This window comes from Triturus cristatus, chromosome 3_2, assembly GCF_964204655.1.
Source record: "Triturus cristatus chromosome 3_2, aTriCri1.1, whole genome shotgun sequence".
Taxonomy (NCBI): domain Eukaryota; kingdom Metazoa; phylum Chordata; class Amphibia; order Caudata; family Salamandridae; genus Triturus; species Triturus cristatus.
The window spans coordinates 512,325,687-512,353,643 of record NC_140584.1 but is presented as its reverse complement, the minus strand read 5'-3'; the positions used below and the strand labels follow the sequence as shown (position 1 = coordinate 512,353,643).

Here is a 27,957-nt window from a genome sequence, read left to right as displayed (position 1 = left end):
GGTGGGTACATTGAATGAGAGGTGGTGGTTCAGGTATGCTGGTCCAGCATCGTGGAGGGCTTTGTAGGCGTGTGTGAGGAGCTTGAACGTGAGCCAGTGGAGTTCTTGCAGGTGTTCGGAGATATGGCTGCAGCAGGGGATATTGAGGACCAGTCTGGCTGCGGCGTTCTTAACGTTCTGTAGTTTCCTGAGGAGTTTCTGGGTGACACCTGCATAGAGTGCGTTGCTGTAGTCGAGTCTGGTGTTGATGAGTGCGTGGGTGACCATCTTTCTGGCCTCAGTGAGGATCCATCTTAAGGTCTTTCGAAGCAGTCGAAGGGTGTCGAAGCATGATGAGGAGACAGCATTGATCTGGCGGTTCATCGTGAGCGAGGACCCCAGTGTGATGCTGAGGTTTTGTGTGTGGTACGTGGGTGTGGGGGGGTTCCTAACATGGCAGGTCAACAGGAGTTTTCCCAAGCAGAAGTGTTGGGTCCCAGGATGAGGACTTTGGTCTTGTCCAAGTTGAGCTTGAGGCAGCTGTCTCTCATCCAGATAGCGACAGCCTTCATCCTGTCATGGAAGCTGTATCTGGCAATTGTGTGTGAGGGAGATGATCAGCTAGGTGTCGTTGGCATAGGAGATTATGTTGAGTCCGTGGTTCCTGGCTATGGTTGTGAGCAGGGCCATGTAGACGTTGAAGAGGGTGAGGCTCAGGGAGGAGCCCTGGGGAACTCTGCGGCCGATCTCCGTGGGTTCTGAGAGAAACGGTGGTAGTCTGACTAGGTGTGTTCTACCAGTGAGGATGGAACGGATCCAGTGCAGGGCTTTGTCATTATTCCCAGCGTCGTGGAGTCTCATGCTTAGGGTGCAGTGGGAGACAGTGTCTAAGCCAGCCGAGAGGACCAGGAGGAGGAGGGCTGCTGTTTCTCCCCGGTCGAGGAGGGAGCGGATGTCATTGGTGGTGGCAAGGAGGGCAGTCTCAGTGCCATGGTTGCTTCGGAAGCCGGACTGAAAGGAGTCCAGGACTTGGTTGGCTTTGATGAACTCTAAGAGTTGGACATTGATGGCCTTCTCGATGACCTTGGCTCGAAAGGGGAGCACGGAGATGGGTCTGAGTTCTTGAGGTCTGTCGGATAGGCGGATCGTTTCTTCAGCTGGAGGTTGAACTCAGCAAGTTTCCAGTCATCGGGGAAGGTGGCGGTATCAATGGAGCAGTTGATGGTGTGGCTTAATTCAGGGGTGATGGAGGTGGCAGCTCTGTGGAAGATGTGGTGCAGGCAGGGGTCCAAGGGTACTCTGCAGTGAATGCTCTTGATGGTCTTGAGAGTGCCGTTCATGGTGAGCGGGATTCAGTTGAGCAGGATCTGTTGGGGGAATCATACTGGCATGTGGTGGTGGCTGGAGTGATGGGCAAGTCTTGGGTGTCGAAGCTGTAGTAGATCTGCTTGATCTTGTGGTAGAAGTAGGTGCCGAGTTTGTTGTAGAGGTCTTGGTAGGGTGGGACTTCTGTAGTCTCACTGTTAGGTTTGGCACACTCCTTGACGATGGCGAAGATTTCTTTGCTGTTGTGTGAGTTGGCATTTATTCGTGTTTTGGAGAGCCATTTTCTTTGTTATTTTGAGGAGGAGGTGGTGTGCAGTAATGGAGGATTTGAAGGCTGCGTGGGTTTCTGGGGCTTTGTTGTTCCTCCATCTCTTCTGAAGCCTTCTTCAGGTGCATCTGGATTCATGGAGGGCAGCAATGAACCAAATGACTTTCTTGGAGAGTTGCTTGCTGGGTTCTTTCTTGAGGTGCGCTAGCACATCGGACAGTTGGAGTTCCATCGGTGGTGGTTGTGTGCTGCGGTATTGGCATATGTGGATGTCGGCAGTGTGGTTGTGCTGAGGGAGGCGATGAGGTGTTCTTCGGTGACCTTGTTCCAGTTATGGTGGTGGGGCAGTGGTGTACAGTGGGTTTGGTGAAGGCAAAGTTAACGCAGGTCCAGAGGAGTTCGGAGGAGTGGCTGTAGGTGATGTTTTTGCTGGTGGAGAAGACGGTGTCAAGCGTGTGTCCTGCTGCATGGGTCGGACAGGTGACTAGCTGCTTGAATCCTATGTTGGTAAGGTTCTCCAGAAGGGATTCAGTGTTCTGGTAATTGTGGGTTGTCCAGGTGGAAGTTGAGGTCGCCGAGTAGAATGTAACGGGTAGATGTGAGGGCCTGGGGTGTGATAAAGTCGATGATGGGGTCGATGAAGGGAGGACGGGGCTCGGAGGTCTTTAGACAAGGGTGCTGCGGAGGGTGGTGATAAAGCAGGGGTTTTCCTCTTACTAATTTGCGACAATTTACAAAGAAAACAATTGGTGACACTACTTTACATGGGGGATGACAAAACGTGTGTTAAGCTCCATGCTTCGAGAAAATTACAAAGCGTAATTCTGATTTAGATACTGCATCGTAAAACCATGCAGAGTGGTAGAATGAGCGTATGTTACATTTTATATTTACTAAATAGATCGGAATTTTAACACTTTAATGACATTTGATCCTGTGACTAGATAATGTCATAATAAAGCTAATTAAGAAATGTATATGTGACAATTAAATGTTTCTTGTGTTAGAGATAAATAGCACATCAAAATGTGTAATGTGTGCACTGAAAATGACAAAAGGAAAGTGCCTTTAAACATGTGTGCCTTAATAACATATGTGCGAAGAAAACTCATATAATCTATACGTGAGAAACTGTGACATTTTCAAACATTTATGAGTTTCCTATACTTACATGAGTTAATTACGATATAATTGAAATGACATTAATGCATTTAGTTAAAAGATTAATATTTCATGCTATGCACTGCAAGATTCCTATTTTAGCATCATTTCATCGTGAACAAGCTTGTTCACGATGAAATGTGTTTCCTCAAGATGAAATGTATTTCAAGTAGGCCTCAAATCTTGCTTCTTTTTCTAATGTGATTTTATGCATTGAATAGTCTGAAGCCTATGGGAATTTTTCGTAAAGCTACTTTTGTTCTATCAATTGCTTCCTTTGACATCTGTAACACAATTTGACTGAGCTTGCAACAAAACAGATACATGCTAGAATAAATGAGAGCATGAACTCCTCTATTTTCTGAGTGTCACATTGTTCATATAACTAAACTTGTAATAGTTTAAGAAAGCTACTTAACCTGGATCACTTAATTCCTCTGAATTGTATACTTTCGACCCACTACATCATCTCATCCTATCGAAGACAACCAATGGGACAGAGTGGTCTGACAAATTTGGTGATGTCAAGGGGTGTCACCCCGGAACTTAAGAAGTATAATTGCTCAAAACCTTTGAACTGAAAAGAGAGATCTTTCACATTATTTGTTTGGTTCGCTCATTCACCCATTTTGTAACATTGAGAAGACTGACGACTTGGACATCAAAAAACAATGTGAACTTTAATGTAATACTGCGATCTGCTGCCGGCTGGTATGCTAACGTAGTGGAACCTTTTCAGCTGAAATGTTTGTGCCACAAGTGCTGTAACTCTGATGTTACAGCAACAGAGACAAATTTCCTGTCTTTAACGAACTGGAACTGGTCATTTGGAACTCACTGAACTTTCCTAAGGGTTTTATGAGACTCAACTGATATTCCACTGATATAAAAAGGTTATAGATGTCCATGATCTACCTCGGCTGAGGAAGATTCATATTCTTGTATCTTGCAGTGTTAATTTTACTTATTAAATCTGTCAATAATTAAGGTTTTAGGATTCAATATATGTGTCATTTCAATGTTCTTTGCCCTTAAATCTGAAATACTAAACTTTGATATTTAACCTAAATCTGCTGATTTTGTTTAATTATTTCCTTATGGGTAAATCAATTAACTAATGTTTTCCTTCTGTTTGATAAATTGGGTTTCTAAATCTTACGAACATAAAATTTGAATGTAGCAATTATCTTATAACTGGTCCTCATTTGATAATTGCTTATCCTCCAGTCCCTTTCAGCACAGAACAACATCCATCGGAGGATTTGATATGTAGCAAGGGGTTAAATGAAATAAGAATGAAATAATTAAATAATTCAGAACCAGAGGCCTAGCATGCCAACACTACAACAGTGGTGTTGGGTTTGGTCTGGACCTGGAAGTGGAGATGTTCCATGGTTGTCACTGAGTCGTTCGAGTGGGTGGTCAGGCGGAGGGAGTTCTTGTGGACGATGGCGATGCATTGTATAGAATTTTTTATTTAAAGTAAATTAAAAACATTTCACCCCCATGTGGGACAAATTACAAAAAGTTGCATGTATACGTGAAATATTTGGAAAGTCGCCACACTACTTCAGCCTTTAAGCAGACCATACAATATTTCTCCTATGTGTGCACGGTACAAATAAACCACAACACACCCCAGAAATTTCTGTTGCATATCTGTCATCAGGAGGTTTTCTGTTTACCTTATAAGCAGCTTTCCAATTTTGTTTCTTTTTTTCACTTCTCTTTGAGTAACTGTTATGACATTTTGTATCTTATTTTGACTCCTCTTGGAATTAAGTTGTGGGGTGGGGAGAGAGTATAAATCATTGGGTCAAGAGGGTGCAAGTGGGTGGTACCTACAATTAAAGCTTTGCACCACCTGTTGATTTGCAGGGGGCATGTGTCTGCTGAGTCTGCTTCATACAAAGTCGACCTTCAATCATGTATGGAACGGCAAAAGGTACTGCCACCGCCTGATAGCAGCAGAGATTCTCGTGGGACTTATAACGCTTTGTCACCTCAGTGGATTGTGGCTGAAAAATCAATCCCTGCAAAAATTCTTATCTTTATACACGTATTTTGTGTGTGTGTGTGTGTGTGATCTATAGAACTTTTTTTTGCTCACTCAAAAGCAAAACTGTACTTTGGTCCTGATGGGCAAAACCATTCCATATCACAAATTGGCGACAGCAAACTGTTTTTTTTACTATGTACAAAACCGATTTGTGTGTCAGAAAAGCATTTCAGAACAGCAAAATGGATTTTGTGACCCCTTCTGAACTGCTATTAGGTGGGGCATGAAAGGGGCATTTTCTCCTAACTGTGATTCGGAATGGAAGGGTCCCAACCACTTATAAATTACCGACTCCTCAATTGGTGTTAACCCATTTACTAAGGCAAAGGTGTCTCCATTGGACAGTTTGTCTTTATGAATTGTGCTAGGCGGTCTCGGGGGTGCTCATGCAGTGTCCCAGGAACTTTTTTCATGCTATTGGCTATACATACTCTGTCAGTGCTGCCTTCAGAATTTCCAGTAGATGCGTAGTGTTGAGGGACAGCCCCAGTCGCCACTGCAGAATTCATCAGGGCACACAAGGAGGCATTCTCCTCTTGCTGGCCTGGGATGCTTCAGAGACATGTCTTCCCCTCACTCTCTCTCCTCCCTGCCGGCAGAGGCGCTCTAGGGCGGCAGAGGGAGGTCTGGTTTTTAACATGCACTGGCTTGCCTGTGTGACTCAACGGGTAAGATGCGTACAGTAAAGAATTGTACGCATCGGGCTTCTGTTTGTTTATCGTCCGGGATGTGTTTATTTTCTATTCATGGTTCCCACATAATGAACAGGAGAATAAAAATAGGAAATCAGAGTCACCGGAGCAGAGGATTTTATTTGATTTAAATCAAGGGTGGTAAATATGTTAAAACTCCGGCCAACTGAAGTGGTGTGGAGCAAGGTCACAAATATTTTTAAGTCAATACTGTAAAGAGCCAAGTAACAGCAGCGCGAACAGAAACAATGTTTGAGACTATGTAGCATAAGTAGTCATAGAGAAACGGACAAACTAAATGGGCTGGGAGTCTTTTCTGCCGTCTTTATGTATGTTTCTGTGAATCTTCTGTATCCCATCATTCCACTTTTAAATACCAGCGTTGTTCACATTTCTTGGAGATGCATTTCAAGAGCTCTCTCACTTGCTCCTTATGTTTACGTAGCAGACAGCCTATACCAGCCTATACCAATTACTGTTGCTCACCATATGCATAACAAATGTTTAAGATGCTCTTGAATTTCTACTGCAGGCTGAAATAAAAATGTCATTTGATGTTGCATAAAAAGCCCAGGCTCAAAACACGGTGGACAGAAGCGTGCTGCGGGGGAGTAGGTAGAGGTTGTGTGAGATGCATACAAACAGTGTGGAGTCAGTATGTTGAGGCCCATAGACCGTTTTCTGTCTCAAGGGGTTTAATTTAATCTGTGGTAATACAAACCAGGGGCTTCAACGATGACTTCTAATCCCCTAAGAAACAGAGGCGTTTCAATGCATGGACAAAATGGGCTGAGGCCCGGAGCCCCAGCCTTTCAGGCTAATCCATGCAGCAGTGTGGGGGGGGGGGGGTGTCTGTCTAAGGGCTTGTGTCGAGGTATGAGCTTAGGGTGCGCCTGTGTTAATGAAATGAATACACTCAACGTATTTATTAACTTTACTCTACTTTGTAACACAACAGCTATTCAGCCTGATTTCACTGCATTCAACTGCCTAAACCGAACATATTCTTGTTGTTCTGTTCCACCTAGCTATGAGCAGGATTTTTTTAGATACTTAATGTGTTGCTACTTTTATATGAATTGTTTAAAATAACATGACCAGTTTATCTATGTATTGATATGAGGGTGCAAGAATTAAGAACCGAACCACTGGAAGGGTTTATAATTTAAGTCAATGCAGTATTGAGCATGGGAATTCATCTGGACTGACTGCGCCTTCATACATGGAGTTGTATGCTGCTGACGTCTTCAAATAACTTGAGTTAAATTTACCAAAGCAGGCGGGGAAACAGACATGATCCTGGGGAGTGGGTACAAAAGTAGTAGCAAGGCCCTGCGCCACAATCATTTCCTAGTTCCAGGTATGTTTATTAAGTAGGTATTGACTGACTCTGGGAGGTCAGAGAGGGACTTTGTAGAGGTGTTCTTCAAATATCTTTGCCCCCTTCTCACCAGACATCCAGTTGGTGGGTTACTTCCAGCACTGAACAGTGTGCCATTGGTTAGTGGATGTGGGCGGCACTGCCACCATCCTCCTAATGAAAAATTGTGGTCCTCTAAGTTATTGTACATATTTCTTTTTGATAAATAAGCACTGCTCATAGTAGATGGTAGACTAGAGGTGGAATCTAAGTTCGCAATAGACCTGATTGGCCACTGGGTCCAGGTTGGCCATGAGCATGCTCATGTTTATCAAGGGTGCATGCTTTTTCTCCACCTCAATTTTTTTCCATAGTTGCTAACCAGTTTTTGAAGGACTCTTCTGATGTATAATGTTCCCATCATGCAGGTCAAAGAAGACTTGCAACACATGTCTTTTTGAGAGCTGGAGGCTTTGTTTCCTTTAAAGAAGTAACAGTTTTGTGTGGAGTAAATATGTGTCATAGTTAACTTGAACAGTGGTATATTCATGCTGGCTAGGTAGATATTTTGATTCATTTAAGCCCTGAAATTAGAGTGTTAGCATCAATTCTTTCAAATTCTAAACAGAACAGATCACCATGGTTCTGTCCGTTCATAGTCTGTAAAGGTAAAGTCATACCGCCTCATTACAGGAGAGTGGGTTAATTCCGACCCATGCGTAAATCCCTATTTCCACTTGGATCGGAATTACAAGTTTCATGATATTTAACGTTTCCAACAATTATCGGATGTGTTCAATTCCTCAACCTTGATACATTTTTGCAGGTTTCACAAGGGAAATATGTACGATATTTACTGTACCATGTGGATTTTGGTGCATTAAACATTAACATTTGAATATTATTCCCCACAAACTCGTAATAGGTGCTATTTATGGCACTCAATACATTGTGGTATCATTATTTTTCAGGTTCGCTAAATAGCACCTACACTCAGGGCCAGAGTGTGGCAGGGCATCAGTGTCATCTCAATATGGAAGATATCAGTAGTCCCACAATGCTTTGCTCAAATACATTGATATTGCGTTGGTTTCTTTACATCTTTCCTCTCCCCACCGACGTGTTAGTGTAGGATTGATTCTCCAGACCAGTAGTGTATCCATCGAGCATGGGAAAAACCAAATTTGCCCTGCACACAGTTGCATAGAGATGATAAGATCGTGCTCAGGCACTCTCACACAGTGACAGTAACCAAACTGGGCTCTTTTATAATTTAAGGAACAACAGGTGCGATGACCTAGAAATCAGTGAATCAAACCAAACAAAAACCAGTCTTCAGACCTAAATGTACCGTAAGCATCCATCTATTCTTGACCCTCTCACCATCTTTCTGTTTTAGGAATAAAGTCAATGTACCTCGTTATGGGAAAGATCTTGGTGGTCAGACAGATTTGGGGTCACTGAGGATTTTTCATTTGAGTTCAACTCTGTTTTCTTCCCAATTAACATAGGAAATGCTAGAAAAAAACAAAAACAAAACAGGTTACATCATTTCTACAACTTACGTTAAAAATATTGCCTTGCTGATTATAACATGTGCTAAATTAAACATATTTGTTTAACTAGGTTGTTAACCTGCGCAATTATTGAAACGTGACCTTCATAAATAAAGGGCAGTCAGAACTAGCTTGACCTAATCAGAAAACATGTGTTCTCTTTTTGACACACTTTATATGTATTGACCATACGACTTTGAGTTGAGGCACCTGGCATACGTCTACGGAGCAGGACTGAGGTCACCTTGCTCATAAAGACCAAGGCCTCGTGTCCTGGACTATCTGAACATGATGACTTCCGGAGGCCCATAGATGTGTTCTATGTGTGCAAAAATGCCGTACATATTTCACATATGAAAACTCCACAGTTTATATTTCCAAGTCAAATTTCTTACAATCCATAGTTTATATACTGTACAGTAATACATCTCCACTTCATACACATCAGTGGTTGGTGACGGTGGGTGGCTGAAGTGTGGAGTTTATTATTGTTTTGTGTTAAATTGTTGACTTTCTGTCTTGTAATACTGTTTTTATTATATAGTTGTACTGGCACACGTCGGTATGTTCTTTCTCATTTTTGTGTTATATATTTATGTAATAGGTGTTGTACTGTGGTGTTACATGGTTTGTTGTGTTGCACTTTGAAGTTGTGAAGTTGTTTGTGTTTTGTGGTGTTACATGGTTTTTTGCTGTTTTTGTGGAGTTGTGCTGCAATAATGTGTAGCTGTATTGTGCTGTTATGTTTTAGTTTGGACCAATCAGGGACAAGGGACATTTTTAAAGAATATAGAAATACTAGCAGATGCACGCTCAAAGGAAATAAAGGGACTTTATTGTGCAGGAAGCAGACCGCAAGATCAACATGTTTCGGTTCACGCAGGAAGCTTTCTCACTGGGAACATAAAAGCATTGGTCTTGCTATCTGCTTCCTGCACAATAAAGGCACTTCAGGGCATTAGTGTTAATCTGCTGGTTTATCCAAAAGGATTCATAAAGTGAATGGGTTCTTGTGCCCATCACGCTCCCCCCACCTTGATAACAAGTCCCATAACAAACAGCTAATTCTATCTATCTATCTATCTATCTATCTATCTATCTATCTATCTATCTATCTATCTATCTATCTATCTATCCATCCATCCATCCATCAATCTATAGCACACAAACACCCTCACACAAATCATGGTGAAGGAACGAGCCACCCTGGATCAGCGTATTCAAAAGTTTTTTATTATGGTACCAAACAATGTGTTTCGACCATATACACATATACATATATTTTAACACTGTTTGACAATCTGCACGAAACATTCCCCCCAAAAAATCTCATCTACCTAAGCTCCTTTCTGGAACATTTCGGGGTGATCTCTCAAGTGGGGACTGGGAAATAAGGGGGAGTCCCAAAACGCAATTACCCATGCAATTTCTATAGGGATATTTGAACAGCTACACAGAGAAAACGACTGAGCAGAATTACACCAAATTTGGCAGAAAGCAGGATCTTTACCAAAGAAAGTGTGCCTTTTGTTATTTTGTGCAAGTCTGCTCAACCATTTTGGAGAAATTAAGGTTCTGCAAATTATAAAATAGACCAATTAAATTGCTTGCAAGGGCTTTTTCCCCCCCCCCGGTCAATTTGGTCCCACAGGACCAAGCGATCTCATTGGCTGGCCACATCATGAAAGAAAATGTTGTGGCTACCATTAAAGGAAAAAGGAAATTGGTTTCCATGTCCCGAAAAAAAAAAAAGAAAATTGTAGTTGCAAAGAGTAAGACTCTAATGGGAAGCCCTCTGACCCTTATGGGGGGCCAGAGGGCCACCTACCAGGCCGAGAATATATAAATATTATTTTCAGCCTGCTGGTCCTATGGTACTCTTGCTGGAGATTTTGAGAACCGTGGGACCCAACAAGGCCCCCATCTGGTTCAGTGGGGCTCCCTCATGAGCTAGAATGGATCCATGTGGTCCTGCATGAGAACCGCAGGAGCACAGCGATACCCCAAAGCAAATTACCATGAAAAGCCTTCAACTGTGCGGAGACACCAGTCCCTCACCACAATCAAGCCCCATTAGGTTGGATAAACTCTAATACGCACAGGCTGTGCGCTTCAAGGAGAGGCATGTCCATCAGCACACTCAAGTCCCATTATGTGGGCAGCCAGTAATATGAATAGGCTTCACTCTTTACAGAGTTTTTTTATGGAGAGGCTAGTCAATCATCACACTCAGGTCCCGTTACAGGGACATCCCCCTAGTATTCACAGTCTTCACCCTCTACAGAGCTCTTTACGCAGAAGTGCCAACTATGCACAGTCTTTTCCATGTACGAAGCTCTTCTGGCAGTGCCAGTCTTTGACCACATTTAAGTCCCATTGCATGACCAAACCCATACGTACGCACAGGATTCACACTGTATAGAGCTCTTCATACACAAGCCAAGTCCCATTATGTATCCAAGCCCCTACTACGCACAGTGTTTGCCCTGTATATAGCACTTCTCACAGTCCAGTTCCTCAGCGCATGCAAGCTCCATTACATTGGCAAGCCTTTTCTATGCACAACCATTGTCCTGTACCTAACTCTTCATGTAGAAGCTAGACCCTCACAAACTCAAGTCCGATTATGTGGGCAAGTCTCTACTAGGCACAGGCTTTGCCCTACAGAAAGCTCTTCATGCAGAGACAAGTCCGTCACTACAGCCGAACCCCATTGGGAGGCCAATGACGAGAGAGCCTTCACCCTGTACAGAGGTTTTAAGGGGAGGCCAGTCCTTCACCACACCTATGACCCTTTACATGGCCAAGCCCCTATTATGCACAGTGTTCGCTCTGTACACAGCTCTTTAAGGAGAAGCAACTCCTGAATCCACACAAGCTCCATTACATGGTCATGCCTCAACTACGGAAAGTCGTTGCACTGCACAGAGCTCTTGATGGATGAGCCAGTCATTCACCGCACTCAGGCCCCATTGAGTAGGCAAACCCCTACTACAAGCAGCTTTTACTCTGTACAGAGGTCTTTACAGAGAGACTAGACACCCAAGCCCCATTACATGGTTAAGCCCCTAGTAGACACACCCTTCACCCTGTACACGTGGCCTCCATCTCAAATTATGGTACCTCACAGGGGCTGGGCGATTGGGTGCATCATGTTGCTGTTGCTTCACACGAGCCAGACAAACTGGGTGCATAGCCAGCATATGTTTCTACTTTCCAATGGTGTCATAGCTGCAATTATTATCTGACCCTGTGAAAACTTCTTCTTGCATATGTTGCAAGTTACAAATCAGGATAACACCGTCTTACAGCATTGAGGAATTGAGCAGAATTGTCACATTAAAGAATCTTTCGTGCCCTGATGAGAGGTCTCCTCCTCTTCTTCCTGCAACTCTTGCTCCTTCTCATCCCCTGATGTGCCATGTTGAACCTGATAACAATTTCAAAAATACAACACAAGGCCAACACAAGATGTTTTCAGATCAAAGTGGAAACCTCAAATGAGGATGAAAGGGTGAGAACTTCCTTAAAATGAAGCATGACATTTACTTTAACCATCCAGATGTCTTTGATGCATATGACATTTCTCATGTGGGACTCTCACGAACCTCTCGCAGGATCGTGAAAATTAAAAACTTAGGCAATCTTTACACATTAAGAGTCAAGAGATCATCATTAACTGACCCAATTTGAAAACATCTAGGATCAAACTTAGATTTAAAAAAACACTCTTTCATACTAAACACAACTTTATTTTTCAGCACTCGCACCGGGCTCTGCAGGAACCGCAACACGAAGTAAAACCCATTTGGAGTTTCTGCACGAGGCCTTACACTGTCTGAGAGACTCCCACAAGAATCACGCAGGAGTATGGAAAGCTAAAAAAAATATGAATACAACTGGTAATACATAACACCAATGGCCAAGCTGTAAAACGCCATCAATGCATTGACTTGTACAATGGTATTATGCAAATTACGATGCAATACATGCATACTGGTTGTAATGAAACGTTCAAGAAATCATAATAAAACAAATTTAAACAAAAAATGAGTACAACTGGTAGCAGTAGTAGTTTTTAATAAATACTATCTCTCCACATTAAAGGGATACCTGGAGTTGATGGTGGTTTCTTAATCTTTAAAACCCCCTGCCTCTTTCTCACAAGAGCTCACTGGAAAACAGTTGAGCCCACCCTCGCCTTTAGGAGCCAGGGTGCCCCTATAATGAAGCATGACACTATTAGAGTGTTTGAGGGGAATTTAACAAAGAGCTTTTGCTTCCAATAGTGGTAGTAGCAAACCATTACACCTCATAGTGAGAACTAGTCCACTTCAGTGTTATTTTGCCTGTTTTCAAGTTGGGTTGGATACTGTTTTGTTTGTTGTTACTACTGGTAGTACACATTAATTATTAGCATTAAAGCTCAATCGTGAAAATAGACTACAAAATCTGAAGGCAAAATTAACCTTATAGACAAATTTGATAATTACATTTTTTGTTACGTAAGAAAAACTTAGAAATTAACTAACAAACAAGGATTTCAGTTAAATTATAGTGTGATATACAAAATAGAATACAACTTACATTAAAAAAAACATCGAAATTCACTGGAAAAAACAAAGGTTAAAGATCTGTTATAGTTAGGAATATAAAAAAGAATATAACTTATGTTAGAGAAAAGAATTCAGTGGAAAAAAACAAGGATTTCGAAGGAGGTTATAGCTAGGTGACAATGTCAGTCATAACGTGATGTTTTGAACTTGAAAAACCACTGAAATTTGCCAGTTATAGTTGAGCGAGCTAACTATAACTTGTACCCCCACCATAAACTGCCTATGACCTTAAATATTACATCAGTTATGTTCAATGACTTCACTGATGACAGCTCAAATAATTTCATTGATGACATCGCTGAAGACATCATCTACCCTACCACTGTTCAATTAACTGTACAAACCAATACTCCATTTGAAATATGTAAACAAGTACTACATAGTACAAAGCCATGTAAACCATTAATTACATGGGCAACCCCAACTTTGCCCTGTGCACAGCTCTTCATGGAGCGCTCACTCCCTCCCCATGCTCAACCCTCATTAGGTGGCCAAGCAGCTACTGCACACAGCCTTCCCAATGTCCCCAGCTCTTGACTGAGATCACACTCCCTTTAGACACCCAAGCCTCTTTCAGGGGCAGCTCCTCCATGTGGACGGAGGAGTGTCACCCCACTGCTTTCTCACAGTGCGAGAAGCAGAAACATTAAATAGCATTTAATGTTACCATTTTATGTTTCTGCTTCTCGCACTGTGAAAAAGCAGAAGGATTTGGTTGGGGGCAGGCGGGTGGGCAGGCCTGCTCTAGGGCAGAGGAGGAGTGTCTTGACCACTGTTGTGGGGGCTGTTTGGTCGGCCCTCTGTAGCCGACCAAACCAGTCATGCGCACTCTCCATTTTCTCCATGTAGGCTCCCCAAGGACTCCTGTGCAGTTGGCGTCCCAACCAATCACAACGCTACCATTGCAGCGTTGTGATAGGCTTAGGGGAGGGGAGGGAGGCTGCCTGCTTCCTGTTCCTGAGGACGACGCAGGACTGATGACGCTGGACTGGGCTGGCAAAGGTACGTTTTTTATTTTAAATTAAATTTCCCCCTCCCTCTGTGACCCCCTCCCTGTGTGCCCCCCACCTGCAAATCTTGCCGGCCACGACTGGCCTCTTTAGAAAGCACAGTATGTTGCGATAACTAACTTTCGTTAGCAGTAGAGTAGGTATAGATAATTTGCTCTTGATGAACCTTCCTAAATACTTTTACGAGTATAGCAAGCTGTTGTGAATAGATGATGTCATCAGTGATTTTCTCATTGATGTCATGAATGATGTAATTTGAGATATCATCAGTGATGTCATTGAACATGTCATGAGTGATGTACTATGTGAAATTATAATCAGTACATGGTGGGGGCATAAGTTATAGTTAGCTCAGTAAACCGGTGAATTTCAGTGGCTTTCAAGTTTAAACATCACAGAATTACTATGAGAGTAATTGGAGAGAAAGACAGATAGATAGATAAACCCACACGATAATATTCAATTCAAACGCACATTCTCCCACCTCCCCAGTGGCATGAACAACAGTGAATAGTAGTTATTATAGGTGTGTAAAGTTTTTTTTATGCTAGCAACATTGTGCAAAGTTCCTGATTTTCACACTGCAAAATGTGTGCAATTTCCCATATTCAGTTTGCTTTTTTCAAAGCAAAGTGTTTCTGTGTATTAGGGTATAATGTTAAGTACATTGTAAATTACTTTACACTCAAATAAAATTAAGCCAGTAGGAATAATCTGGGCAGATTTATTTTCTCCCTTTTTACTTTTTGCAGCATAAATGTTCACAAAGTCACAATTTTCATGCAAATGTGGGAAAACATAAAGCTTCAAAACTTTGTGACGTTTGTGAACTTTACATAACTTGACAAAGGTTGGGATAAATACTTCTTAGCGTTACACACCCATTATTTACCAAGGCGCTAGTCAAGTGTTCTGTTAGACCTTAGGATGCCACGTTGTAAAGGTTAGATGGGAAGGGAGGGCCTCGAAACCACGAGGAACTGGGAGGTGACACATGGGACTCCACCACACCGCACAAGATTGTATCACCGCAAAACTGTACACCATGCACCCAAGCCTTTCACAGGAAGCAGATGCCTGAGCTAAGCATCGCTCTTTGATGATTTGGATACACAAATGACACAACAAAACGTCTTCCCGTCGTGGCTAAAGAAAGCAACAGAATTTGAGTGGATTAAATAATTCAAACACTTTCCCAAGAGTTGACGATGTTAACGCATTTCACACGATTTACGTAAAAAAAAAACATGACCACAGTTGTGTCTGAGCTAATACTTAAGGAGAAAGTAAATTATTAAGTTGTGATAGTTTTGGAGATGAATTTCAGAATATTTCCCAATTTTTGCACTAGAAATCTATTTGACAGAGGTAGATACGTAGCATGAACATGGTTATTAAATAGACAGCTGACTGCAGAAAACGTGTAATATATCAAAGTATACACATAAGCCTTGATATGCAATGAAAGCAACCAAAGCTGAATACTGCAGTACAGCACCCTGGGTATTAACAACGACAAATCAACACCCGTAATGCAGCAACCAAAACCTTAACTGGAAGTTAAAAAGTGGGTATGGGCCAACACTGCGTTCCAAATCTGCAACACCAGAATTGCAATTGTGTTCACAGAATTATCCCCATCCTTATATATAGGCAACACATTTGTCCACCAGATTAGATGAGCCCAAAATAACCTCCTGATAGTGTGCAGAGTTTCCTACGCCACTAAGAAAGAAAGCTAGAGTAAGACAAAGAAAGCATTATCAATTCACAAACGAGTCATAAACTGATTAGCGACAGGCTAAAACAACACAATGCAATTTATGAAACACTAATAATAGTCAAACCTTAACCACGTAGTAGCCAGGTTCAAAGTATAAAAGGACACCCAGAATGCAACACCAACTTCAACAATGTGACTGATGCCACTTTCAGCAGAGGAGGAAAAGGAGGAAATATATCAAGATCTTATGCCAATGTGAGGAGGATTATAGGAAGTATATTCTCTGCAAGCAATATTTGAAAACACTGATGAGAGCAGGCAGTAATTGGCAGAAACAATACAGTCAGGAAACTCAAGCACAGTTCATGTGTGCACTACACTTGGCACTGGATGCCACCAATTCACTACCTCTGAGGCCCTGGCATTTAACACATTGTGCTTCAGGATGATTCAACATGATCCTGTCTTCAACAACCATCAGAATCAAATCATACATTGTCTTTCCAAGCAAACCAGCAGATTTGGGGCGCACAAATATTTTCTGGGGTTGCACATGTTGATACCCCCTCCAACATTCAGTGCTCACTTAATAACATATATCAAAATATCGAGTGACCAAATATAATTCTATTCTAATATCATATCCACAATACAGACTAACACAATTTCGTACAAGTAAGTGCATATAGGAAGGTATACATTAACTATTTTTAACTCCACATCTCACTCCTTTGAAAATATATGGAGTTCAGAATAGAAAATGTACATCTAGTTCCATCTAGGAACCTTCACAATCTTATGGCAGATGGTATCTTGGATGCAGTGTACTGGGAGAACACTTCAGAAACAGGGAAAGACCGCCCTCTTCCAACATGCAAGAGATGTGTAATGTGGAGCTTGTCATCGAAGGCCTTGTGGCACATTATAATGGGAGCACATGCGACTCCTACATATTATTCAGCCTACATGACCAGCTTCCAAAATGAGATCTAAGAAATGGCTTGTAATTAACTGAGTCAATATCACTTACAACACTTACTTGTTGGATCTCAATCAAGTACCTATGCCAATGCCATGTGCCCATAACTAATGGCATGCTATATGAATCCCCTGAAGCGAAGAGAACACATATGCAATGCCTCACACGAACTAGAGCAGAGGTAGACCATAATTTGGGGAATTTTGAAGGAGAGATTCTGATGGTAACACAAAGGTAAACAAGCCACGTATTATTATACAAGCACCTATTACAAAACAATTGTCATGTGTGTAGTGTTACCCAACATTACAATAAGGAATGATTCACAGCCTGAAATGGATGATGATTCAGCCCCACACACCACTAATGCCCATTCCAGTCAGGATTCATTGACAGCTGCAGAGGGTATGGCTTACTGGACTGATGTGACCAATTATTACGTTTGAGGTGGGAAACATACATAGGTTGGGAAATAAATGCTCAAGTGTGACAGAAATGTTGTTTATGTATTATTTCTGTTTATTCATAAGTGCAAAACAACTTAACAAATTGACATTTGTAACCTGTACTCTATTACTATGAGTACATAATAAAATTAAGAATTGCACACCAAACTATAATTTAAAAATTATGTACAGATAAAGGAAACGGGACAATGGTCTAGCGACTCTACCCTCTGCCTACATGAAGCCTCTCACTTGTGGGGTATCTGTCAGGGCTTGGACCTTCACCACCCTAGATCCTTGTGCATTGCAACTCAAACTATAGACCACCTTTCTCACCTTAGCTGAATGTGCACGCCTGACAGAGGCATTGGTCATCTGCAGCTCCTCCAGTGCTGATGTGACCTGAGTAAGTTCCCTCGACTCATCAGCAAGTTTGAATTTACGTCTGCATAGAACAGAGGTAGAAGTGGCCTGTTTGTCAATAGAACAACCAAAGGTGTGTGATAGGCTGTTAATGCTTTGCTGTTGATTATGCAGTGTGTCAGACTGTGTATATGCATTTCCCCATAGAGAAGATAAAGCCTGACACATGTCACTAACACTATGTGTGATGGTGTCAAACCCATTTGAGACATTGTTGTTGAGGTTGCCCACACGTCTCTCCAAAACCTGCAGAGCGCTTAGCTGCCTCTGCTGCATGTTCAGCATTGCTTTCTCAATTCCCCTGAAATGTCCGGCTATTCGAGTTCTTCTAACGCCCTCAACTGGCAATGCTCGGTTAGCCTTTATGTTCTGCCTGAATTTCCTAGCTAATCGCTGTTTTGGGTAGACAGGTGGTAAAGCTGGTTCTTCTGCCAGGAATGGGAGAGCAGGTTTAGATGGTTTCGCTGCCCTGCGCGGGGTAGGTAATATATCTTTTGTTGGAGATTGGGCTGCTACTGATGCAGGAGTCACTTGTGTCAGCAGATGAGGAGCTGCCAGTCGTCCACGTCCAGTTGTTCCTGCGGTTTTGGTGTTGCCAACACGTGTCTGCATATCATTGTCGTTGTCAAGATAAACAAGTGAATCTGTTGGGAGGGAAGATTGTATGGTGCATGTCAGGGGGCAGTGCCAGTTATGGCATGTATATACATTCTTCACGAGCAACATCAAAATACACTATCCCCTTCAGCCTCCCCTCTTATTAAAGGATATGAAGAAGAAAGTAACACTCTAAAATGCCTACTCTTCAATGCAACATTCATGAACAAAAAACACTTTAGCATCTTTGACCTACTCTCAGAAACAACACCGGTCCTCACCTACATTACATGAACATGGCTCAGCCAAGATTCTGCACTGACATGCCACAAAGCCATCTCTCCTGATTTTTGCATCCCAAATAAAACAATTGTATTGGCAAAACAGGAAGAGGCCTAGCTGTCATTCATAAAAAACACTACAAATAACAATCATTGAAAATCTCACCATGAACGGCTGTGAATCCTTGATTATAAGATGTCACCCAACTCTAACACTTGCCTACTCCTTCCTCCTAATTTACCACCACACAGAAATTCCAACTTTAAAGATCATCTACTTGATACAGTAACCAATACCCATTTGGAGAACCAAAACCTATACATTCTAGGAGACCTCAACATATGGCTTAAAAAGAAGAATCTAAAAGCAACCACGGCTATCACGTCCAATCTTAAAGCCTTCAACCTACAACAAATCATTTCTAGCCCACCTCACTGTGCAGGACACACTCTAGATGTTATATTTGAACCTCTAGGACAATCCACAGTTCAGGCAACTCAGTAGTAAGCTGGAGCAACCACAAAATCATCACATTCAGGATCCACACACCTATCAATATGAACACTTCGGAGACAGCAAAAACCATTTACAACAAATGCTCGTTCAGACAATGGAAATAACTAGGGGCCTGATTTAGATCTCAGTGGACAGGTAACTTCTTCACAACGGTGACAGATATCCTATTCACAGAAATAATAATCCCATGATATCCTATGGAGTACCCCGTCCACCGGCACCTAAATCAGGCCCTATACATCCAGCAACTCAACACCCACTTTGGAAAAAACCCAATAAACATGGGAGCAAAAGACATACACACCTTTTACAACTGGATCTCCGCTACACTGGATGAACAAATACCAACAAAAACCACAACCAGAGTTGACCACAAAAAGAACTCAACATGGTTTAATGACAAAAAAATAATAATGAACACAACTTAACATACAACAATGCAAATGGTGAAATCATGAGATGAAACATACAAAAGCATGCTACAGCACTATATAAGAGCGTACAAAACAGCCATCAGACCCACAAAAAAAACACTAATTCACACGCATACCTGAAGCAAACTGCCCTTCCAAAGAACCCAATACAATTCTATCAGAATTCTGTCATAAAGAGTGCCAAACACACACAAATACCCTGATCACAAGACTTCTGTAACAATATATCCAATGAATTAATCAAAATAATTTCAAAGATTGAAAATTACCTGAAGAAAAACACGGGCAACACAGCAACAATATATGTCACCAAACCACCACAGAAAGAGACAACTGTAACTATCTATCAATCCATACCTTCAATACCCTGCCACAAAAATATTTGGTCTATATTATTATTGCAGCCAGATCATCAGGATCATAATCAGGCCCTGCACAGCCAAGAATCTTTAGAGATATCCTTCGCTCAACCTGTGCGGGAGAGGTAGCCAAATGCCTACTTATGAAGTCTCTTGAAGTACGTTAAATCCAATATGAACTCAAAACCTCCTACATCGGACCTTTTCTTTAAATTAAAAACCTTTACCCATCTGATCCATCAAATTACGGGCCTAAACCAAATTGACAATTCTTAGAAAAACATTCTGAGAGAGTAGTTTTTACTCAATTCTCTAATTTTACAAAACATTTTGGGTTGCTGCCAGACCAACAGGCTGGTTTCAGACAGAGGCAAGGAGTTATTCATTATTTTCATCTGGGATGATTTAAAACTGATTGTGGACAAAAACTGAGTAGCTACATTATTACTTTTGGACTTGTTGGCTGCATTTAACACTGTCCACCAGCACAACCTACTGCAAAGACTTCTCAATTTCGGAATCCATGAAAATGTTTTAAAATGGATTACGTCTTATCTTACAGATAGACAAAGTGTAGTATACCTAACCCCTTTCACATCACCTCTTCCTTCACCCATAACACTGTGGCGCTCCTCAGGCATCCATCATATTCCCTTTATTATTCAACATCTATCTAACCCCTTTACCAAATCTAATTAAATCTTGCAACCTCACTTGTTACAACTATGCACATGACATCCAAATCATTTTAAAAATGGATTGTCCCAAAGACCTCTAAAATTCAAAACTCGATGACCGACTTTGAACCATAAGCACATGGAGGATGAAGAACCATCTAAAGCTCAACGTTGCAAAGACAGAGATTATGACATGCAAAACTACCAGCCTTCAGCCAAATGGCATAAGGAACTTCAAGTACCTCCGACAACGTCAAGAGAAGTTAGAAACCTAGGTGGAACCATAGATTAAGATTTGTCCTTACTACCTCATGCTAACAGCCAACAACAACTCAAAGAGTGCCTTCTACACAATGAAAGTACTACATCACATATTTCCTTACCTTGCATACCAACATAAACTCCAGGTCATCCTCACAATCTCCAAGGCTGACTATGCCAACAGCCCATACCTTGGTGCACACGCATTCATTATACGCAAAATACAAATCATCCAAAAAAATTCTACAGCAATGCTTCTTATCTGCCTTCACTCAAGAGATGCACAACCCCTGCAATCGCTTCATTGGCTACCTATAGCTAGAAGGGCAATGTTCAAGGCACTCTGCATTGTCCACAAGGCCTCCCACACCTACAAGCTACATTTAAACAAAACAAAACAAACTGAACACTGCCCTCCAGGCTGGCACTACTTATTATTGTCCCACCTAAAAAATCTGTAGGAGGCACTACTTTCTCAGTATAAGTTGCCAGGCTCTGGAACTCACTACCGGCCAGCATTAAAAGCACCCAGGAACATATACACTCTGAAGATAGTTGAAAACTTGACTATTTCTTAGATAAATGCACTAGCTGCAGACAGACAACGGTGCACAGAAAACAATCACACCCTCAAGTGCAATCCTCCGCCTATAACCCACAAAGTGCAAACAACTCAACCAGCAAACTGCTTTCATTTTGCAGGTAAGCAAAAAGGAGTTTTCCTTTGGGTCACCGTAATATTATATAGTGATGTACTTCCATATATAACTGTTATGGCTCACAATAATAATAAAACCATAATAAACAACAGTCAGCAACAAATTGCAGCTAACACCTATTAAATTCATATATTACATATCTGCTATGAGGGTTGTCTATCTCCAGCACTGTACAGCCAAAAAAACAAGCATCACCAAATGAACAGGCATGGAATAAAATAAGTGATCTGTCACACATAACTGGACAGTTTTGGAGGACTTTCACTCCAGGTCCGAAATATCTGTACAATCTGACCACTGCTTTACATCTCACATAGACACTTAGATCTGGGATGACAATGAAAGAGCCCAACTCTCCAGATATCTCCATTTTCTCTCCCTCCAACCATGCCAGCTCAGGACCACAACTATACACAAAATCTCAGATTGACAACCGAGGGCAGTGATCAACTAAGCAGACTATATCATATGAAATACCATAAAGGGACCAACATAGCTGTTCAAAGCTAACAGCATAGGGAAAACCACAAAACTGACATAAAACTATCTCTTACACTTCATCATTCAACACATTGCTATGCGCTGCATCCCATAACACAACAACCGTACTTTGGTGGCTATTTTGCCACGACATGGAAACATTTCCCACATAGGATCAAAACAAAAACAACATTCTTCTTTCCAACATAGACCCTACATGGTGTAGTCAGGCACTTCAGTGCCCAACATAGGGGTAGAAAGCGTTTTATTAATGCTGCAATACAATACAATAGGCATGCCACATGGCCTACCCTGATTGGTGCTTTAGATGACATATAATTACATGAATGGCATAGCATGCACATAGCACATAAGTAGACAAAAGCATTGCCCCTGTGGTAATATTCCTCATAAGAATTACTTTCTGTTTGTGAAAGTCCATGCTTCCGGACTACAAGTACCATATAATAAACTCTACTATTACTATCTCTCTCAGAAGTTAGTGTATGTACCTTCTTAGTAATTGCACTTGCCAGCATTTTGTTGGGCATGCTTCCTAGGGTAGAAACTAATATTGCTATATATAAAGGGGGTGTCACCTATCAGTTTAAATTCCTGGGCAGATAGATGTACCTTGTTCATTCCTGCAACTGCCTCTGGTGTCAAAGCACCCTCAATGAGCTCCTCCGTGACAGGTAGGGGTGGATGCATCCAGTTTTTCTAGTAGTCCGGCTTAACTTAGGAGACAGGTATGTGTAAAGCATTTAATATCACCAAAACAGTAAATAAGTAAAAGGCACAACTTAATAAGAATACAACACCAATTTATTACATGAGAATAGTTTTACCTTTAAAATGACATCAAAAGAACAAACATCCAATGTAGGAAACCGAAGATATGAATTTTTAAAGATCAAATAAAAAGTTGTGCATTCTTGCGCCAAAAAGCTTAAAGCATCTTTTGCGGCTATCTGATCATGCTGGACTGGAACAAAGTCAAAGTTTTAGGCCACCGCAATGGAGCACAGGTCAGATAAGCTGAGTGCTAGGTACAGGTCAAAATTTTACCTTCGGATCCAGTCATTTTCTTGAAGCTTTTTTCTCGTCTTTGGGCTTCTCAGATCGAAAACTCTACTCAAAGATGGCAGCCTGCTGCAGTGCGTTGCCTCTATGAGTCTCTGGGAATCTTTGTCCTTGATGGAGAGGAGCTCCTGAGCTTTCAGCAGCACTGATCAGCACGGTCAAGCCGATACGCAAGTCGATGTCTCTTCCAGGAGCTTTTCTGCAACACTTTACAGAATGTTTCTTTCTTTGCAGATGTTGTAATTTCTTGGTTCCCTTGTGGAAAATAAGTGTCCACTACCTCAGTCCAAGGGTTCATAGACTCTGGATTGCCTCTTGGGGGCTAGGACTTAATTTCCAACAAAGCACATGCACTGTCCAGAAAAATCCAGTTGTAACTGGTCAGTTGGAGTGATCCTCTCTTTGGGCTTGCAGGTGACTTCTTCCAGCTCTGTTGTACCTGTTGCTAATCAAGGAGTCCATTCCTTTTCCTACAAATCAGGCACAACCTTTTCTTTGTGGAGCCTTGAGAGTACAGCAGGTGCAGTTCTTTTGAGTGCCAGCCTTTTGTGGCGCAGTCCGAGTTCAGCTGGTCAATCCTTCTTCTTCTTTTGTTCCAGGCAGTGTTTCGAGGTTCTCCTGCAGCTCTCCCCCATTTATCCTCCCATTCTGGGCTGGCAAGAGGGGGTGGGCACCCCAACCAACAGGGGTAAAGTTACCTCTCTCTGCTATGACCACTTGTTGCTAAGTGTGGCATATGTTTGACCCAGAATGCACTGTTTTCACAACTATCAAAATGGAGAAAATCTCTCCTTGGTATGTAACAACTCACTACACTCCCCTTCAAGCCCCTCTCCTAATCTTATTAGCCAATCTGGCTCTGGATCAATAAGCAATTCTTTTCCCACCAAATGCTGTATTATTTAAGTCCCAGGCCTCTTCACACCTACTCAGGAGGCCCCTTGGCTCATGCTGTCAAAGGCTGACCGATCAAAAGAAGCTACTACAGGGTTGCTTTAGGTAAATTCTTAAAATATAATTTCATGTAACAGTTAGAATAAATCTGACCTTGGCAAATTGTTGGATTTATTGTAACCACTAATTTGACACTTTGACTGATATTGCTAGCTAGCTCCCAATCAAAGAGGGAAAAACAGCATTGGCTGTTTTTCCATACCAGGACAACATATTTTATATCATCCCTGCTCTTTATAACAATGCGCCCTACCCTGGGGGAAGACGTTAGGGGTAATGTATAAGTTAAACAAAGGTAAGGTAGTTTTAGGCTTTGGAAGTACTTTTAATTCCAAAGCTAAATTGTGATATATTTTCATTTCAAATCCACCCTGTAAAGCAGGACTGGCTTTAAAATGACACCAGACACCACAGAAGTATCCCTTAAATGCATTAAATGAACTGGGGTCTCAAAACCTACATGCCCTGACACATAATAGGTACTTAAGGTAGGTTTTCTTGGCCCATTAGAATTATATCAATTACCATATACTTTAGAGGGCAGAGCATTGTCCCTGGGCCAGGTTAGCAGACCCCAGGGCACATTCAGAGTTAGTAATCACCAGCATCAGTCAAAAAAATGGGGGTGATCAGGGCAAAAAAGAATGGCTTTCCTACATGTGCCAAATCTTTTGGAATCACTATGCACGCCTGGAACCTCTACATTAATAAAACTTAAAAACTGACACTTTGCAAGTCACAAAAAATCATTAAGTATTTAATCTTAGCCATAATTACTAACACAAGGAGTGATTCTTTAGAACATTCTGTTCAGTTTTGCAAACCATCAGAAATCTATAAATTCTTGGACCAATACTAAAAATAAGGCTAGTATGTGAGATATTGCAGAGGTCTCTAGGGATGCAATCTTAGATCCATGGGGCAGCGCTCTCAATTTATTCTGTATATCTCTGTGCTTTAAAGCCTAAATGGGTTTGTACTAAAAAAAAAAAAACTCAAATAAAATGTGTTCGCCAAATTAGAATTTGCCAGCTCTAACTGAACTTAAATATGAACTGAGCCCCCTCTTGTATCACTACTACCAAAAATACAACATCCATCTTTCTTCATTAAAAGCACTGCTAAGAGCAGGGTAAGGTTTGTCGATCATGTTTGCTGATGAGCTATTAATGGCGATATATTCAATTATAATTTCCTTTTTCACTTGCTTTAGAACCTAAAAGGCTGCTATCGAGATGATAGCAATCCATCTCCATAAATCAGAGGTAGAAATTGCTTTCTCTGTCTTGACCTTCAGTACCGAGGGCACTGCCTTTGCTACTCCTCGGGTCAAGGAGGCTGTAGTGAGATAAAGAGGAAGAGCCCTATTTACTTCTTGTTGTATCACACCTCGTTCTGACACTGCCCGTTCAGCTAGAAATCGAAGACTATTTTGGGGCTTCTAATGGGATGACCAAACCTTTGATGTTATTGGCAGTTCAACAGGACCTAGAGCAGAGCCAAAGCCAGGCTTGAGACTAAAGCCTGGCCCGAGCTTTCACTGGCTCGCCCACCTCTGCAAATGATGCATCACTCACAGTCCTTATGCCATCTGGTAAATAAATATCTATCTAACAATCTTCCTTTCAGTTTACATTTGACCGAAGATCTTCTACGCAGGTGTTTAGTGGGCCAAAGAGTGCTAAAACTCAAGTGCATCCACCAAAGACTGGGAAATATATCTGCACTATATTATTATTATCATAATTTTTATACTTTGAGTAGTACTAATGATGGGAGTTAGATGTTTGAGTATTTTTGCCTTGGAACTTGCTGTTCAAAAGTCCAGTCAACCACTTGTTAATCGACTCCACTGGATTAATTTGCTGCCATATAGAGTTGTAGTATTTCACTGACTTAGTGTGCAGAAGGAACCAGCTATATTCAGGAACAGCGGTGTAGGAGACACTAAATGTCTGGGGGAGGGGAACAGCCCTGGGGACAACACAGCATTTTGTTGACTTTCACCATTGTTTTATTTACATTTTTCAGATTGGCATGTCTGCATTTTCTTTTCTTGCAGACACGGCGAGAGCCAATGCCGAGACTTAAACCCGGTTTCCCAGTTTCAAAGTCGGTTGCTCTGGATCTTATGCCACACCCTTTCTCCAAAACAATTGGCATTTTTGGGGGGTTTCGACATTGTTCCTAGCTCCTCATGGCAGCTTAGAGGCATTGTGAATCTCCTTTGTTTTTTTATTTTGTTACGGCGTAATGCGAGCTTGTGTTTGCAAAAGATTTGTTTCTGATTGATCACAATCTATGTGTGCATGGCGTTATCCCCTCTCCCTCCCCTCCCACTCCCTGTTTCATCTCCCACCTGGACCAGTTCCACCCACTTGTCATTTTTTTCCCCCTATCAGCACGTTAACAGGGTTTTACTCAATACATTTGAAAGTATTAATTTTGCTGATTTACTTTATAATCTTGCCCGGCTAGTCTAGAGGACACGCTGTTTCCAGGCTGAAGAATTTATAATTTCCATTAATACCAGCAGGACTCACAGACAGGTAGAGAGCAAAACATAAACTTAAATTTCCCTCTGTTGCTGCGGTTAAAACCCTATCTGCTGTCACTCACTCATGAGATGCTGACGAGGATATATTTTATACATGAAAAAATGTCCCAATGCAGCTGGCACGTTTTCTGAGGAATCACTGGGAGGTAAATTAAATAGTGACTGGCTTTGTGCGTGTTCTTTGGAGGCGGCTCTGGGGAAGCAGAGAGGCTGCTTTTAGGATCTTTTGCCAGTTCACATGGGCCCAACATACTTAATTCAACTTTCTTACGAGAAGGGGCCATGACGCCTCAAATAATTGCACATTGTTTATTCAGTTGGCAAAATCTCACTTTTCCATAGATGGTGCTACATCACATCGATTCTCCAAGAACAAGCATTTCCAGGTGAAATACACTTGTTTTCATTGCCATTGTTTAGATTTCCTGTAAACATTTCGCAACCGATATATATTCCAATTGCAAGTTGTTACTGTGCTGTGTTTACAAGTGCTGAGGGAATATAAACAGCCAGTGGGTGGACATGTTGTATACACTTTGTGGGCTTAGAGCCTGCCCATTGCCTTTTTTTTTATTTGTTACTTTGATTGTCCTTCAAAGGGGTTGCTTGCTAGTGGTTAATCCTTCCTCTTTGTCCCTCCATTTTCTGTTTGATTTTCTCCCACCGCACAATCACAGGTATCTTTACACTTTGGTGTTTATGTGTTATTTTAAGTATGGCAGGCTAAAAGAATTGACTACTTTCATCAGTTTGTGACAGCAGGTTCAAAGAACAAGATGCTAATGATACAGGCCTACCTCCACCACACTAACTATACACCTACACTACTGTTGAACAAGGAGAAACAAAACACTAATATCTCTCTCAAAGGAGAGACATATTGGTTTTGCCAATGCTTGTTTTTGCTATTGTTATTGCCCTTCTGACGGTGGTGAGCCATAGATAGGTGGGTCAGATGCAACCCATTATGGGACATATCACTTTATAGGGACTATTTATTATTATATGTCTGCAGCAAGACATCGGATTCAGGGCCAACCATGCACCTTCTAGGTGACTTTGGAAAGATCGCTAGGCTTAAGACAAGTACTACTAATTTTATGTTGATCTCAGTTAGTTGGGCTGGGCAGGACCTGAACATAGCCAGAGTGGTAATGCAGTGGCTTCCTCATACCTGTAAATATTTGGGGCAAATATATATCAATCACCAATGGACCTGAGAGACTGTAACTTGGGAGTCACATTAAGGGTAATGAAAAGATCAGTGGCATTTTAGCACTCCCTCAGCCTGCCGATTATGGCATGAATCAATCTCGAAATGGTGGCCCTACCCTATCAAGTGGTTTTGATAGTTAGACACTCTCCTTCGACCACTAGTGTTGAACAGAGGGAGACAGACGTTTGCTTTGGAGACAATTAAACACACAATTTTGGACGTGA

At 41.7% G+C, this 27,957-nt stretch overlaps 1 protein-coding gene across 4 annotated transcripts in view; it reads right to left on the bottom strand.

The window, feature by feature from the left end:
- The window catches only part of MICAL2 (microtubule associated monooxygenase, calponin and LIM domain containing 2), an 812,711-nt gene that overhangs the window by 130,673 nt on the left and 654,081 nt on the right, over positions 1-27,957 (bottom strand). For all 4 annotated transcript variants that reach the window (XM_085648193.1, XM_085648195.1, XM_085648194.1 and 1 more), the window contains one exon: positions 8,262-8,362. In XM_085648193.1, coding sequence (XP_085504319.1) covers positions 8,262-8,362 — 101 coding nt within the window. The remainder of the gene's footprint in view (positions 1-8,261; positions 8,363-27,957) is intronic.